The following is a 17,663-nucleotide window of genomic DNA, read 5'->3' as shown; positions in this document are numbered from 1 at the left end:
TCTTCTGCTTTGTACAGGTAATGATGAATAAACCTGACTCAGGAAATTCTTAGTGCTTACTACGCACCGGTGTCCAAAGTCCGCACAGCTGAACAGCAAATTGTAGTGGAGAATGTGACATTGAGCAGGAGAGGCAAGACTTCAAAAAAGAATGCTGATTGTATGAAAAAGAGAAAAAACATGCCTTTTAAACTGAGATATCTTTAGAGTTCTCTTGTGTGGATTTGTATACGTATTCCTTAAATATTAGGTGCCCAAAATTTTAAAAAACCCACACCAACCAACCAACCAGCCAGCAACAACATAAAAATAAACAAAACCCAAAAGCCTCAACAAACCAAACAAAAAACCCCCAAACCTGTAACCTCTCAAATTTCAAAAGAAACAGAGAAAGAAATACCTGTATATATTCTGATGCAAAACTCAGACCTATAATTAAAACAGAATTTCTGCCATATGACCAGATAGCTGGTATGGTTGAACAGTTAGAAGCATTACTGTGTTGTGGAAGTACTTACATCCAGCTTTTCATTTACAAACTTCAAATAGCTTTTCCTTACACCTACACAAAGAAATTGCTTTGTTTTTATTGACCCTTATCGTTTTTTAATAGTATCTTAATCTAGTGTTCCAGTTAAAGCATTTCACTTTTATTGTATTTTGAAGCTGAAGGCTTCTGTCACATCTGAAATATCTTGATGGTGTTTCTTAATTAGGGCAAACTGGTACGTAAGTCATCATTGAAATGTCTGGCGATGGGTTGGGATTGTAAAATGCATTTGGACCTAGAATATTTTCCAAAATTTTTCTTCTTATTTTTCTTCTTCTTCCCCTTTCCTATCCCCTTCCCAAAAATCCTAGTTGTTTACCTCTCCTAAATTTTGCAATCTGCTCAATAATGATGTACTACACTGTTGAGCTGAAAAGGGGAGGGGGTTTGCAGTTTGGCCTTGAAGTCTGAGTGTTCTAGTCATTGCTCCAGCAGCCACAGGGGAAAATTAAACATTGCAGCCTCAAGTGCTGTGTAATATTTCACATCTTCTGGCTCCTGTATTGTACAGCTTGGTTTCCACCACCCTACAAGCAAAACCAGGTTTCTTCTGACACACATTTCCTCGTTCCTTGTTGAAGCAGTACTATACAGGGCAGACATTAGGAATTCTGTTGTTTTCCAGTCGTCATCTCTGCATCAGCTTTACTGGTTTATCCATTACAGTAAGTGTCTTGTTATGAATTTGATGAACTGTCAAACTTCCAAGTGCCCTATTGAAGAAAAATAGGTTTGGTTGCTTTTTTTTTTCAGCTACAACCAGTCTCAATCTAAAATTGTCAAAACTTGGTTTTCCACAAAGTAAAAACAAGTATATATATATATATATTTATTGTTTAAACTGTCAAAATATGTATATGTTTTTTGTATAATTGCTTTATGGTGTCATTATTAAAATTTTGCCCACTGAAAAGGGTTAAATTTTTTTAGATACCAAACTTACTCTAGTTCAGCAGTATCGTGGGAATCTGCGGTGAGAATAAAATTATTCATAATAAGAATTTAAAATTGCCTTTAATAGATTATTCTTTATATCCTTATTTCTTTGATAAACACCTCTTAGTTTATCTGATGAGAAACTATGATCAGTTCTTGGAAACAGTGTTGGTTCTGGGCTATGCTGGTTCTTTTCTCATTCCCTTTCCTTCTTTATTTCCTTTTTCTTAACTTCCCACAGTACACTTTTTACCAGGTTTCTCATCCATTTCACTTTCCACTGCTGCATAATCTGTTCAGAGAGATTATCTTAATGAGCTACATCACTCATGACTTTTAGCAAATGCACCCTAAAGACTGAATTATTTTCCTTTCTCAGGTTTGATTTTTCAAATCGTACTTTGCCCACCTTTTGGAGGAAGGGAGGACTCAAAACCTTTAGATTTAAGATAATATAGAAAACAAAATGCACAACTGGTATATTCTGTCCTCTAGGGTTTTGAATCCTCTTAAGGTGTGAAGTCAAGGACTGGGCCATGTTCACTTCTTCTAAATTGAAATCGTGTCATTATTGACAGTCTTCATTTCTAATGCAGTGTACTGGCTTCCTTCTGGTGAGAAACGTGGCATAATGTACAGACAGCAAGATTTGCAAACAGAGCTTTTTACCAATTAATAATTTGAAAAATACATGTACATAGTGGGCAGCTTTTTAAGAATAATCTTCAAACCTGCCACTCAAGACTAAATATCCTTGAAATCCCTCAAAAGCTAACTTAAAACTGACACAGTAAATAAGTTTGTCAGCAAAAGAAATACTTTCATCTGAAATGTTAAATCCATATTTAATGTATTCTATAATGACATCAAGACTGGTGTGGCTGCAAGATAATTAATTGGTCTGTAAGCAATTTACTGAAATTAGTTGAGCATTTGGCTTGTGTGCATATGACATTCACCTTGAAGAATTTTCTGTTATAGTTCTAGTAGCAAATTGAGATAGGGAATGGTGTTTTTCACACAAAACATATTCTGTGAACTATATAACACTGATGTCTCTGTCTTCAGACTAGCTTCTTGACCCTTGAAGCCAACTCTTAAGTTCAGTTGAGGAAAGTTTTAAAAAAACCAAAACCACCAAACAAGGAGAAATCCATCAACAGAAAGGAGTAAGACCCCCAGCAGTGAGCTGGTTTGAGCTGAGCAGGTATGGTACTCTACCGGCATCACCGCTGCCTAAAACCTCCTTTGAAGAACAGAGCCTAAAGAGGGTTTTGTTCTTCAATTTGCTGAATTCTGATGAGTGCACATGTTAACACATTTTTCTGAAGTTTCTTCTTGTAATATCTGGTTGGGCAACGTGAACCAAAGCAGAGCACAGGTTTTTCTGTGGTCTGGTAAGTGAATGACTGATTTAAATCAAGTTCCAGTCTACCACATTCCTAACAAGGCTCTTCGTGCTCTTGAGAAATCTGCATTATTTATTAGTAACTCCTACTTCAGCTTTTACTGCTTCTGTGTCCCTCTTGCTCTCATGTGAGCATAAATGCTGCATGTTTACTCAAACACTCATTGTTCTAAAGCTTCAAAACCTTGCCCGAATTCGCAGAAGGCCGAGCCGCGGGTGTTGTGCCGGGCCGGGAGCCGCCAGGGGGCAGCGCTCGCGCCGTGCGGCTGCAGAGGTGCGGCCGCCGGGCCCTGGCCGTCCTGCGGGGGGGACGCCGCCAGGCTGAGCCGGGACGGGAATTCGCAATTCATTTATTCCCTTGTGCAAGGCCATTCTCTGAAAATACCCACAGATACAATTCTTCGTCTGCTTACAAATCTTTACATTCTTTTTCCTGAAGGATAGGAGAATATCCTGAGTTGGAAGGGACCTACGAGCATCATAGAGCCCAACAATCACATCCCATGTACCTGAGAGCATTGTCCGAACGCTCCTTGAACTCTGGTCACTCTGTAACCACTTCCCTGGGGAGCCTGCTCAGTGCCCAACCACCCCTTTTTCTAATATCTGCCCTAAACCTCCCTGACACAGCATCAGGCCATTCCCTCAGGTCCTGTCACCGGTCCCCACAGAGCAGAGATCAGTGCCTGCCCCTCCTCTTTCCCCCACAAGGAAGCTGTAACTGCTGTGAGGTCTCCCTTCAGTCTCCTCCAGGCTGAGCAGACCAAGTGCTCTGAGCTGTTCCTCATATGATTTCCCTTCACAGTCCTTCACCATCTTTGTAGCCCTGCTTTGGATGCTCTCATAGCTTTATGGCAGGGTATGTCCAGTTTCCCCAAGTGACTAGATGCAAATTTAAATAAGATACAACACTTTTTGCACATTTGAAATGTATATTTGGGCTCAGTATAATCTTCCCCTTTGCCAGAGGCTGGGGTAGAAGCATGCCCTGACTAAATTACTGATTTGACTTCTGTCTCCACTAAAAGTACCACATCAAAGCTCAAATAAGGCTGCACTCTACATAATTTTATTAGCTGTGATAAACCAAAGACAAATATAGAAATTTAACTTTTTAATCCTTTTAAATGTTTTTTTTTTCAAATAACTGTGTGCTTTCTCAAGTCTTATTTTACCATTTGTTCATTCATGAACCATGGAGACTCAAATTTAGCGTGAAATAGAAATCAATGGTTACCATTCCTAAAACATTTTTTTGCCATTTTTGTCATAGCAGTTTAAATGGAGCAATTTGTGTAGTTTAAGTAGTAGTTTTAAAATCCATAAACAGCTTCCTGTAAATTAAATTTGTGTGTTAATGCAATTTGCACTTCAAATGCATTTTCAAATTGATATGTTTTCCAGCTGAGCTGATGAGTTCATCAATTCAAATTGTAGCACTTAGAATGGTTGGCTTGTGCAAGAGTCTTGAAAACACTTCTTCATCAACTAAAGCCTTAATTGAACTGCTTCCACAAAGATATATTAATTCGCAGTTACTTGTGAGACACATATATATACGTATATGTGTGTGTGTATATATATATGTGCGTGTGTGTGTGTTTATATGTATGAGTTCAGCTGCTGCTCCTAAATTGCTTGCCTTGAGCATCTCTGATGTGGTGCAGTGTTCAAGATTTTATTTCCAAGACATTTTTAAATGAAGATGGGATTTTGCCAATTCCATTCACTCTCCTTTTAACAATACAGTTTAGAGAATTCACAGAGCCAAAGACTTGGAGAGTTTTTTCAATGAGCTGCACAACACAAGCCAAAGCCATGGGCAGGTTGCAGAGTGGGAATACTCCAGCATTTGCTTAGTTTCAGGATGGCTGTGACAGTTCTTTCCCAAGTCATCCCTGAGGTTGGCTGTATCAAGTGCGAGACTGGGGCGTTGCGTGATTCACTTCTGCTTGGCTGATGGATGTTCCCTTAGGGACTGAAGTCAGCCAGGAAAAAATACAGTTCAGGTTTAAATAGGACTGTGGCTTGAGCTGATACAGACATGCTCTGAGGAGAAGAGAACCAATTGGGTCTTTGACATTCCCTAACTTTTGCTGTATCTGCACACAGTCCTGACAGTAATGTCTCCCCTAGGGGAAGGGATGAAGTATGCATTTTGGCTGTGTTCTTTATGTAGAATAAAACTTCCCTAAATTCAAATTGTAGGCTAAAAGACTGTGGTTCTATCTCTCTTGAAAAATTTTAAATCTCAAGCAATACTTCAGGGATGCCATAATTTCCTCCTATTGCCTTCCCCATCAGCAGTCAAATGTTCTTATTGTTGTTTGTTTTATTGCTGCTACAATTATTCTGAATGCTGTCAGAGAAGTTTTGTAAAACTAAGGTATGTAGCCTTTTTCTGAAGGGATTGATTTGGTGTGGATAGAGAAAGGACAGAAAACCTGAGGTGCATTAATGATGAGACACAGCTCTGTCTATTGTGGAGCTCTACTGACTTGAGCCCCCCTTAAAACTGATTTTTATAAACTGCTGTTGCTGTTATATTTCCTCTAAATTCTGTTTCTTTCTTTGTAAGGAAGTGTTTAAGAGAAGACTGGACATGACAGTTACTGCCATGGCCTAGCTGACATGGTAATATTCAGTAAAAGGTTGGAGTCTATGATCTCAAGAGGTCTTTTCCAATCTGTTATTCTGGGAATCTGTAACAATTCTTGATAAAGATGTCTGAAAGATAGAAATAAAATGCAATAATCTGCCATAATTATAGCACATTGAATTGAGCCTTTCCCACTGACCTTAATTTTGATAACTTACAGAGCCATTTGGAGTATTTTAATCCTCTTCTTTAAACATTGTAAGAGGAACCTAAAAGATTAAGTCTATGGCAGTTGAGCTCAAAAGCATATATTTGGACATAACATTTGGCATACTTTTATGTCTTTTAATTATTAGAAATATGAGTATACTTTTTTAATAGTCAGTAGTTTAAAGCCTTATTTAGTAAACCTGTATTTATTGTTACATATATGAGAATTATTTCAATAGCACTAAAATATCTGATGTGATATTTAACTTAGTAATATAGCACTTTTTTTCCAGCTGTGGAAAATCTCGATTACACTAACCTCTGTATCCAGTTCCACTGTGGCCTTTAGTACATTAGTTAATGATCACAGTGCCCTGAGTAACCTAACTCACTGTATTCACTTAATACTGCTTTGTCACCTTTCCTCAGACGACCACTATTGCTTTCTCTACATTGGACAATCCTCTTTGTCCAGAAACTTCAGCAAATTCTCACTTCACAGACCATGAGGTCAAACACTGCCAGGTGGAAAAGGAAGCACAGTTCAGTCCTGGCCCACAACCTTTGTTAACCAAGCAGTGATACTCTAGTAACTCTTTTGCTCAAATCCATAATGGGCAGACTTTCCACCACAAACCCCCAGTATCTCACTGTACATAACAATAGTGAAGTGTGGATGAGTGCTGTATAAGGCCTCCTTCCTCCCAGTAAAATTAAAGAAAGCTTGAGTCAGATCCCACTGTGATTTGTTAAGCTTCTCCAGTTCAGCATAGTCTGTTCTTTCCCTCTGCTGATGATTATCAGGCCCAGCAGAAGGAAATGTTCGCCCACCCTCATAGCTGGGCACGAAGCAGAGCGTCATTGATGAAACTGCTGAGAAGATGGGTGTGAGCCAAGGCACCAGACTCGGAGCTGCAGTTGGTGAGGATATGAACACTTCTTCCATTCTGCTCATTCTGCCACAGTGAACACAATCTCCATCAGAAGGATGGGATATAACAGATGGAGCTATAACTTAAACCACTTTGTAACAGTTCCTAAAGCTCATCTGTCAAGGATGGTGCCAGACTGCTTGTGCAGTGTTAGTAAAAGAAATTTATGTATGAACATACAATGTGAAATAGGCCTGCTGAGGAGCTAAAGCTGTGTAGCCTATAGTGTTTATCTTGCATTAATCAAGTTGTAATATATTTACTTAGCACTATTTTTGTTTTCACTTGCTGGCAAAATCCCCACAAATGTTTTATTCTACCTTACAGCAGTTAAAAAGGTGAGAAATGTGTAACCGAAATAATTTACTAATTGTGTAATTTCATGGCTTATCACACAATAAACCATAGGGGGTTTTCAGAGGATCACAATAATCCAAGGTAAGACACAGGTCAGATCAGTTTCTAGAGTCACTAGCTTTAATAAAGCTATCTATGACACTTCAACACAGGTATTTTCAGCTGAGATTCAGAACACTGGCAAGTCTGTAAGATGTGGGGTGTCCCCTATCCCCCCATTCTGCATTTTACCGTTCTTAGTGGTATCTGAAGAATATGCTGCTCACAGCTACGCTGATGGTCATGGAAATTGCAGGTACCTCATTTCTGGAAATCTTGATGCTTTTGCAGCCTTAGGGAACTGTATTTTCTTGCCATAGGATAACAGAGAGGTCAGAAGGCTTTGTGATCTTTGGCCAGAAGACTGTAGAATAATAGAATGAACTGGGGAAAAAAATGCACTGAAAGCATCTGGGAGTTCTTGTGCATACTAGACAATATATTCTATACTAATTTTCTGTGGCTAAGTTTACTGTTACTGAGGCCTAGAAGTAGCCAAATAAAACAGCAGGGAGGCCTTTTCTATGTTTTTTGTCTCCATTTCTCACTAACATTTTTACATTTGCTCACTCCCTCTTCCAATGGAAGCAGGGGGGAAAGTGCCGAGTACAGCACTGACATGAAGAAAAATACTGAAGGAGGCAGCATGGAGGCCATGGTTTCAGCCACTCTCCCTCCTTTGCCCAGGAGAATTTCAATGACCTCTTGACACCTCCCATGGGACACTTTAAATTGACAAGGGTATTTGCCAAGTAAATACAAAAAATGGCATTAAAATAGTATTGCTTCTGACTTAAACCTCCTAAAGTCAATGCAAGTGAGTTAAGGTTCCCAGAGCAGCTATAATGCACTAACCTCAATCTTGATGGCTGGGTATGTGAATGTGTATCAGGACTGATTAAAAAACTCTTCCAGGCACTCACTAATAGTCACTGGGGAAACTGAAAATAACAATGCCAAAAATTAAGTTACAACTTATTCTGTCTTGTGCTGGTATATTGGTTAAAACTAATACATTTCATGGTTTGCAACACTACCTAGAGTCAAAACATTAATTTGTCCTATCAAAACAAAGGGGAAGACATTTCATGTTCATTATAAGCTGATTGGTTATTCTGCAGTGTTTTTGCTGGGGTAAGCTACTCAAGAATGATTGTTGTGACTCTTGGAAAATACTCTGGCTTTATTATAAGCCAGATGCCACTTTTTCCTCTGAAATCTGAAATAGAGAGACATGAGAGTATGTTGTACCTCAAGTGTCTCCATATCATACTCCCCGACACCCAGAGAATGCATTTGCTGCCCAGTAACACTTGCTGATCATTATTAACTCTGATCCTGCTTGTTAATAGTAGGATTAATAGTAGGATTAATTCTAGTCCAGGAGACAGGTTGCTAAACTGGAGATCTGTAGTTTAGTACTTGGAATTGTTCCTTTGCTTCCTCCCCAGCATATTTTTTAATTGAGCCTGTAGAGATAAATACATCTGTGCCAATCCTTGCCTCATTTACCTTACCTTCTCTAATCTTTCCAGTCTTTTTTGCCACAAGTTGCCAAGTCTTCCATGTATGAGGTAACTGTGCCTTCATGTTCTCCATGCCTGTCATATAGAAGAGGATCAGCACAATAAATCCCATAAATAAGAATGCTTCCAGGAGACAATACCAGAAAAAATGCTCACCAATATGAACTAGTATGCAGTGAAAGACCTAGTACATGCCATTTGCTGACAGTTCTTTAGAGCACAGCTGCCTTAGCTATATGTAAAGACTATGATGTGGATTAAAAAGACATCAGTTTTTTAGCACAGGTGTGACCTTAGAGAAGAATTCTGGTAGAACTGCATTAGCAGTTTGCAGGTTTTTGGCACACTTACCCATTGTCAGTGCTCCAATCCATCCATACACAGGGTTGCTGGTTGCATTTTCTGGGACACGTGGGAAAACATTACTCGAAAATGAATTTGACTATAGTTCATATAAAGTGTCTTTTTAAGAGGTATTTAAGGGCTGATTCTTAGCTGGGGGATGGAATCCAGCTGCCTGTTTTCTTTGGCCCCAAGAGCCAGTTTCATGTGATTTACATTTTCAAAGCTGACTTCACAATGAAAGAGCTTGAGGCTTGGTTTTGAGGCATGACGTGGTTTTTTTGGGATTGGAGTTTCTTTTGGTGGTGGGGGCATGCTAGTGAGTAAATATTTTACAGCCCACATTCCTAGTTCTACAAAATCAGTGACTCCAGGCTGTGAGACAATATAAGTAAGCACAAAGGCTGGAATTTATTGCTAGTAATGATCTATGAGATAAGATTTTTCAGCTAAGCCAGTGCAGAGTTCTCTTGCCAGATGTGTGGGAGTGAAAGTGACACAAATCTTAAAAAAAAAAAAGATAAATCTTTGGCAATCCCAGAGTGATTTTATAGCCTTGTAGCACTAGCAGCCTCAGAGAATTCATTTTGTGTCTCAATGTCCTTATTGACTTAGAAGCCAAGTCTCAAGCTTTATGAAAGGAATCCAAAGTAGTGCCATGAATACTCCATAAATTTATCTCACTTCCTTAATCTTATTTTGAACAAAGATAGTTTGGGGTCCTTTTTCCTACACTTCTCTGTTTATAAAGAACTGTGGTAGCAGAATGATAGTGATTCTGCAAAAAAATCACTAGGGAACTTGTCCCATTATTCCCTTACTTTCATCCCAATGTAATTAAAAACTTTCCTTCATAGTCAAGCTACATCATAAATCCTTGGTTTTTGCTTCCAAGATATCACAGACAAAAGCATGGTACATGTCTGGTACACAGATCACATCCAAACCTCTGCCTACATCCTTTCACAAGTGTACCAGAAAATGCAGAGAACCAAAGCTGAAAAGGACCTTCTGAACCTTTCAGACAGCCAAGAGGCCTAATTTGTGCTAATGGGCTGCAACTTTCCTTGGAGCTGAGGGTACATTCCAAAAAGGGACACTAAAGTCAAAGAAAATGCTTTCCCTTGGTATAAGGATACTGCTTTGACTAGTTTGGAATTAAAATGGTTGTGCACTTTAAATGCTGTAACATATTTAAATTTTTTATATCCTAGTACACAAACTCTTACACAATCTATCTCATCGCTTATGTATGACACCGCAGCAGAACTGTTCAAGTGTGGCAGAGATGTTTGAAAAGTAAACATGCTGATAATCCTACTTGCCTGTCACATAGTTCTGCCCAGCAGGCACTTTTTGTAAGAAAACGCTATTTTAGGGAAATAAATCTCTCTGAAAAAAAGCTAGCTGTGCATGCTTTTAAGAGCTAACATGACAACTTTTTTTTTCTTTTTTTTTTTTTTTTTTGCAAACTATCAAACTGTTGCAGCACTTGAAATTCTAAAATAGCTTAGAATTTAAGCTTCTTGTAGATTTTGCTATAAAAACACATGAATTTAATGAAATTCATGAATCCATGAATCATGAATCCATGTGACATGGAGAGATATCACATATTTATCCTGGAGCATCTTACCAGTCCCTGCTCCTAGGTCTGAGAGTGAAACAGTTACAGACTCTCCTGGGACAAAATCCAAACCAACTCTCTCTGCAGAAGAGATGCAGGTGAAGAGATTATGGTACTGTTCAACAGATTGCCTGATTTGGACAGTAGGAGGAACTGCAGGACTCATCATAAAACGACAGGAACCACACTACAGATACATTATTGCTACACATTTGTCACACTTTAGCTTTCACAAAAGCAAAGGTGGTTTTAAAGAGTTAAGCCTCTGTAAATGCACTTCCAATATCTTCTCTTGGAATAAGACACTCAGGATAAGGTGTTTCCTAAGGCCTGCAGAAAGTTCTGAATTTTCATTATGTTGTCATGCAGTTACCCAAAGGAGAAATAAAATCCTCTACATCACCTTGTAGTAGAGTCTGTGCTCTGAGTGGACATGAAAATTTCTCATCTAGAAAGACTGAAAAGAATGCTTAATATGCTGTAAGGATTTATTTGGTGAGAAAGTGTGAATAGATCTGAGGTTCCACCCTGTTACTGACTGGAGGCACCCCAAGGCTTTGGCCATGGATGTTTGAACTTGAAGGGTTAATTTGACTGAAGGACCCCTCTAGATAAAATAGCACAGTATTGTGAATTCTTCCCTGGATGTGAAACTCACTGACTAGCTTTGTCATCTCACAGGACTTTAGAGAGTGAAGCTGTAGTGTATTTCTAGAAGTACAAAGTATAAAAAAAGGCAGAATCTAGGAATTGCAGACCTGACATGACGGATCATCTCCTAAAACCCAAAACCTGCTTCTCTCTGCAGCCCAGATGCAAAAGTGCCACTGAATCTCCTCAGCAATTCTTTCTCCTATCTAAAATTGCAAATTTTAATATTTTTTAATTTTTTTTTTGTCAAAAAATACATGTGCCAAGTATCCAGTCTCCAGACATTTGATTTCTTTCAGACACTTTGGTAATGAGGTGTGGTAATGAAGACTAAGTAAACTTTGATGAATGTTGAATATCCTCCTCGATATTTTTGCATATTTAAAAAGAAGAATTATTTGGGCCTTGCAACTCATCTCATCTGTGTGTTTGAACACATTTGGGTGTCCAAACCTCCAAACACTTGTCACAGTGTTCCTCAAAGATAAAACTGGACTTTAGTCATTCTAGCTCACTATCATTGGAAGTGGTTTATTACAGTTCTGCCTCATCTCAGTCTAGAGTCAGTAACATGATAATATTAATTCAATATTTATATGTTTAGTGGTTTACTGTTCATATGAAAGAGCTTTACCCTGTGACTGGAATGCAGCCCTTGCAAGTGGGGAAAGTACTAATAGCTTTTTAATAGCTTACAATTTGCTAACAATATAGCAAACTATTAAAACAGCATGTAAGCATTCCAAAATGTCTAGGGCAGTCAATAATTCTAACACTACATTCTGAATCACTTACAAATCTGTGGGACACCAGACCTTAATGGGGCTGGGAGATACCAAGAGCAGAACTGAACACATAATCTGGTATGCTCTGTCCCCACCAGAATCTCCCCTGTGGAGAGAGCGCTAATTCCAGAGGGGCAAAGAAGTGTTGGAATCAATTCTGCAGCCTCACAGATTGGGTCTGTAGTTTTTCAGCTGATTGCAAGGAAGGGAAAAGATATTCTGATTTTGGAATAAACTTATTAAGAATGTATCCTAACATTTCTGCTCCTCTTCTAAAATCTTCACAGTTGTACCATCTGGCTTGATTTCTTCAAATATGCATTCTGTTTTGTTTTTCCTTTAACCTTATTTGTAGTAAGGGCAAATTCAAGCTTACTGGTTAATGAGACACAGGCACAATGTTCCCATTAGCATAATGAACATTTAAATCAAGTCCTTGACCAACTACATAGCCCAACACCTTATTGCATTTCTACAAGGTACAGGACTGAATGATGCAGCTAGGTTATGGGGATCATAAGCACCCACAAACCCAGCATTTTCCTGTGACTAACCTGGTGGGAATGTCCTGTAACAAGAAGCTCACCCAAATACTGAGTAGTTGTAACATGTTTATTTTTTAATGCCACAGACACTTTTTGTATTGCACATTTCCTCCCTGTGGCTCAAATTAAGTTATTGCAATAGCAGCCATATGTACAAAGTTACAATGCCAGCTTCACCTTATCAGGGAGAACTGCTTTGCAACATGAATGCACAAATGATACTGTTCGCCAGAAAGCTGGAGGCCCAGAACACAGCATAAAAAATGTGCTATTGGTACATTTGGCCTTCTAGTTTTTCAACTCATTTCTCCCAACTCCTCACAAATACCAAAACAGCAGAGATTCTTCTGGCAGGATGCAAAAGCCTTAGAAGTACGTTTGTCATTGATGTAGTTAAAACTAGTTCCCAACCCAGAAAGTGCATTAAGGATAGCCCAAAACTCAGTTTGCCAGCGAATCAACTGGACAAGTATCAACCATGCTGAGGTCCTTGCTGCTAGAATTGTTGCCAACAGTAACTGAGCTAGATAATTTAAAGCTGTTACTAACTGAAAAGAAACAAAAACAAAAAACAAAAAACCAAGACAGCAAAGCATAAACAAATGGTAACCCCCCTTACCTCCCTGAAGAACTTGAAAACAAAACCACTAACAAACTACAATAAAATAAATCAGCTCTTTGATGGAAAAGGAATGAAGCCATCGAAGAACATCTTTGCTCATTTCCACTGGAGACTGACGGAAGCTGCCCATGGGCAGCCCTTCATGATGTGCTGTACTTGCCAATGTAAAGCCAGCAAGATCAGTGTGGCCATCAGCAGCAAACTTTCACTAAAGGGATGGCAGTGGGAATTTTGCATGGCCTTTGAAAGGCGATGGCCACCATATCTCCAGGGGTCATTTTACAAAGAAATAAGATTAACCTTTTTAGTCTGTGCCTGAGATCTAAACTGCATGGGAAAGACAGGCTAATGTGGACATTACAAATGAAAAAACATGATCTTTTCTGACTAAATTAACAAAAAAAAAAAAAAGCTTTAAAAATATTTTAGTACAAAAATGTAGCTCAAAACAAAAAGATGCTTATGAACCTACAAATTAAATTATTCAGACTATGACTGTCACAAGACACTGTTGCGTTCTCTTTCTGATAGGACTTAACACATCTTTTCCATGAGTCTTATTATGTGAGCCTTTTGCAGTTATCTGAAGACTTTCAGGATGGAATTCACAAATAAATTAATTATGCCTTCATATGTTTATTCTTGCAGGCCTGCATTTCTCTACATGGCACTCAGTTTTGTTTTATTACTCTAAATATATATAGTGCTAACATGACTTTTTCAGGCACATGGATTATCCCTACTGTCAAGGGTAACAATCTTCAGGGACATTTTGTAGGATTAGAAGGAAGACTGGATATGGTATTGTTCTGTAGTGTGTTAGTGTATTTAGGGCATTAGTTGCCAAATGTCTTTAAGATTTGCATGTTGAAAACTGTGCAATTCTGAAATATACCATATAACTTATCCATTAAATTTCCTAAGAAACTAGATGCAGATAACTATAGAGTGCATCTTCTAGCCCCTCTTCCCAATAATTCATTGGCAAAACCTGATGGAATATCTGGAAAGAGTTTAAGATTCTAGAGGTTTCATAGAAAACAGTGGTCATATAAAAATTAATCTAATATTGAATGTCCCTCATACAGCAAAGGGTGCAGCAGATGTTGTTCTCTCTTCTTGTAAGCTGCCAACTTATCAATTAACCAGTGCTGGTCAAAGCCAGGAACAGTATAGATTATCTCACATTTTAAAGACAGAGGAAAACTAAGGGTACTTGGAAATGTGCCAGAAACAGGAATTAATGCAGTAAGGGTCAGTTAAAATAGAAAGTGTGACCGTTTCAGCAGAGTGGGCTGAAGACATGGGGAGAGGCTTTAGGCTGTTCAGCCCAGAGAGGAAAAAGAAGGTATTGGTGAAAGAGGAGTGCAGAGACCACAGTGGGTTTGCTGCACTAAGGATGCAGACACAGAAAAAAAGAAAGAAAATGGTGTCACCAGTTCTTTCTGCTACTGACATTGTCTCTTGCTGTTCTTCCTATTGTCCTTTGCTTCTTCCTTTACTCAACAGCTTCCAGGTGACAAGAAACAACATACTCTGGAGGAAAAAAAAAGTGCCTGAAACCCAGTGACAAAAGTACAATTCATTACACCAAAAATGTGTAAAATGCAAACAAATATTATTAGACATTATAATTGTAGAAATCTAGGTGATTGAGTAACTGGAGGGCCTCATCTTTCAGATCTGTGTTTTTAAGGGATTTCTGCCCTTTTCATCATGTACTCAGTAAAAGTTGTGTAAGAAACTAATGAACTGTGCATAAGGATGGGACAATTTCAAGAAATGAGGCCTCCTCATGTAAAGATGTCTGAAGAGTGCAATTCCCTGCTTACAGTTGGTAGCAAGAAAGAATAAATTCTTCAGTGTATCAGCAATTCTGTTCCTCTCAGTGCTGCACCAGAGTATTCCAGGCTGAGTCAAACACTTCATGCGTAAGAGGGCAGTGGCAGACATCGGCACACACCCACACATTTTTTACATGGATGATAATTGTTTGAAAATTAACTACAGCTACTGCTCAGGAAGTAACATATTTACTTGATACTCTTAAGAGTGTTTACTGCTTTGGTTTGTATTCCACAATGTGTTTAGTATTTTACAGACTTTACATAAAACAAAGACCAGCCCTGATAAAGGGGCAATCTTTTTATCCTGCTTCCCTGAACTTTCATCTTGCTTCCCTGGTGCACCACTTGTGTTGTAAATTCCTTTACTATTTTAATAGATATTTTACATTCCTTAGGCAGCAAACTAAGTTTAAACAACAGTAATTGCCTTGCTTACAAAACTATGCTAGAAAGGCTGGCAAATTATGAGGTCTTTTGAAGAAGCTAAGTCCAAAAGTGAAATCCAATTGTGAGATGAGACTTTGTTTAGATTCAACAAGTCTCTGTTTCAAATGTGCTGATTATTCTTTTTTCTGTAGTGACAGCACTGACATGGCAAGATAGAGGAATACTATGAGACACAGGAATATTCTTATGTATCAGATGTTTATACCCTTCTATTTATGTTACAATACTCCCTGGAAAGCACAGACATAGACCAGAAACCCATCTGTATCAGTTTTCCTAAACTCCAGAATTGATGGGGGAGGAAACCTTATTTCTTAATGAACTGTACATATTTAGCAGCTTCAATATTTCCACTACTACAACTGAAAAATAAAATAAAATATTAGAGATGAAGTGTGATGAGTACCTACTTGGAAATCCTAATAATCAGAGAATATCATTACCATTGGAAACAATCGAGTTAGCATATCCAGGAAGTAAGACAGAAAAGACTGTCACACTATCAGCTTATCCAAACCTACACAATCCATGCGTGAAAAAGGAAAAGAAAAAAAAAAAAGCAGCAGCGTTTTTACATATACACACAGAATTCAAGTAAGGATGACTGCAAATTTAAAGTTATAGAATATCCTGAATTGAAAGGGACCCACAAGGATCATCAAGTTCAGCTCCTGACCCTGCACGGGACAGCCCCAAGAACCACAGCACATGCCTGAGAGCCTTATCCAAATGCTTCTTGAGCTCTGTCAGTCTTTTGCTGTGACAACTTCCCTGGGAACCCTGTTCCAATGCCCAACCACCCTCTGGGTGAAGAAATTTTCTCTAATATCCAACCTAAACCTCCCCTGACAGTTTCATACCATTTCTTAGGGTCAACTTGAAAGCTAGAGCTACACACAAACTTTTGGATTGCTTTCTTTTTTGAGTTGCAGTTGGCATGATACCTGGAACTTAAACATTCATCTACTTTTTCATCACCCATAGACAAGGGGTCGCATTTCATTTAAAAACAACAGGTTTTAACTTCTTTTTGATTTATGCTAATTTGTATGTATCTTAGGGTTTACTTCCTCCTTCATTCCCACAGTCTTGCAGAGAAGTATCTCACACAAAACACCCCACAAGCTAGTGCATCATATCCTGAATACAGAGGTGTGTGGTTGTGTGTGTGGGGGGAGTGTGTGAAGAGAGGCACTCAGCAATTTTCTGGCATCATTTATTTAACTAAGCAGTCCTATCACAAAACCGTCTAGTTTGGAACAGACCTTCAAGATCAGCGAGTCCAAGTGTTAATCCAGCGCTGCCAAGTCCAGCACTGACCATGCCCATGACCTCACCACAAGCGTGCTGCAAGGGCCCGAGGGAGCAGAGCCGCACCCGAGGGCAGCGATGGACGTGACCCGGCAGCCCGGTCTCGTTCAGAGCCGCACCCGAGGGCAGCGATGGACGTGACCCGGCAGCCCGGTTTCGTTCCCGGCCCGTGCCCAGCACGGCGGCCCCGGAGCGGGAACCACGCGGCCTCACCGCGTCCCCCCCGAGGCGCCGGGAGCTGCGGCCGCACCGCCGGGGGAGGCTCAGGGAGGGTCCCCCGCCCCACACAAGCCCGCCCTGCCTGAGGAGCCTCCTCGGGCGGGCCGCCACGGGCTTCGGGCACCGCGGCTCCTCCTTCTGTGGGGCCTGGCAGCCGCAGACCGGAGCTCCGGGTACGACTCACCACAGACAGCGAGAGCGGGCAGCCCTGCAAGGAGCGAGCGAGCGATCACCCACACTCGTTCCCTCCCTCCGTCCCTCTTCCTCCTTCGCCGCCGCCCCCAGGCAGACGGGTGGTAGCCCCAGGTGCCCGTCCGGGCTGCAGGCAGGGGGAAGCGCCTGCTCCTGCCGTCCCGGGAAGCCGCCTGCGCCCTCCCACCGCCCCAGCCGCTGCCCGAGGCACCCAGCGAGGTGCGGATGGCGGGGAGGACGAGGCGGCTCCGCGCCCCGTCCCCGCCCGCGAGGGGCGGTGCTGCAGCTGGGCACCCGCCGGGCCCGCCCCCGCTCCCCGCCCGCGGCCCCTCGGCGGGGCGGTGCCGGGCGGGGCGGTGCCGCGCCTCGCGTCAGCGGCCCCTGCGCGGCCGGGCGGGGAGGGCACGGGAGTCTCGGCGCTGCCGCGGCGGGAGAGGCAGCGCCGGGGCCGGCGGCGGCGGCGGCTCCTCACGGGAACAAAGCGGGGGCGGCGCGGCCACACGGTGAGAGCCGGGTGA

General features: G+C 40.7%; 2 protein-coding genes and 1 long non-coding RNA gene across 17 annotated transcripts in view; 2 read left to right on the top strand and 1 right to left on the bottom strand.

The window, feature by feature from the left end:
* The window catches only part of NEK1 (NIMA related kinase 1), a 42,301-nt gene extending 40,743 nt beyond the window's left edge, over window positions 1-1,558 (top strand). For all 13 annotated transcript variants that reach the window (XM_074541226.1, XM_074541233.1, XM_074541236.1 and 10 more), the window contains one exon: window positions 18-1,558. In XM_074541226.1, the coding sequence (XP_074397327.1) occupies window positions 18-31 (14 nt within the window). In that variant the 3' untranslated portion in view covers window positions 32-1,558. The remainder of the gene's footprint in view (window positions 1-17) is intronic.
* Window positions 834-17,643, bottom strand: LOC113460119 (uncharacterized). Of its 2 annotated transcripts, none has more exons than XR_012580444.1 (4): window positions 17,138-17,643; window positions 14,566-14,665; window positions 8,549-8,632; window positions 834-1,263 (listed from the first exon to the last, which is right to left on the bottom strand). It is a non-coding gene; the product is annotated as an uncharacterized LOC113460119 (long non-coding RNA). The 2 variants fall into 2 exon arrangements; XR_012580443.1 differs by having other exon boundaries at window positions 14,586-14,665.
* The window catches only part of SH3RF1 (SH3 domain containing ring finger 1), an 83,823-nt gene continuing 83,626 nt past the window's right edge, over window positions 17,467-17,663 (top strand). For both annotated transcript variants that reach the window (XM_074541247.1, XM_074541249.1), the window contains exon 1: window positions 17,467-17,648. The gene's annotated coding sequence lies outside the window, so the exon portion shown is untranslated. The remainder of the gene's footprint in view (window positions 17,649-17,663) is intronic.

The sequence above is a fragment of the Zonotrichia albicollis genome, chromosome 5, assembly GCF_047830755.1.
Source record: "Zonotrichia albicollis isolate bZonAlb1 chromosome 5, bZonAlb1.hap1, whole genome shotgun sequence".
In the NCBI taxonomy this organism is placed as follows: Eukaryota; Metazoa; Chordata; class Aves; order Passeriformes; family Passerellidae; genus Zonotrichia; species Zonotrichia albicollis.
Note: the sequence above shows the minus strand (reverse complement) of the source record. Positions and strands in the feature narration are given on the sequence as shown.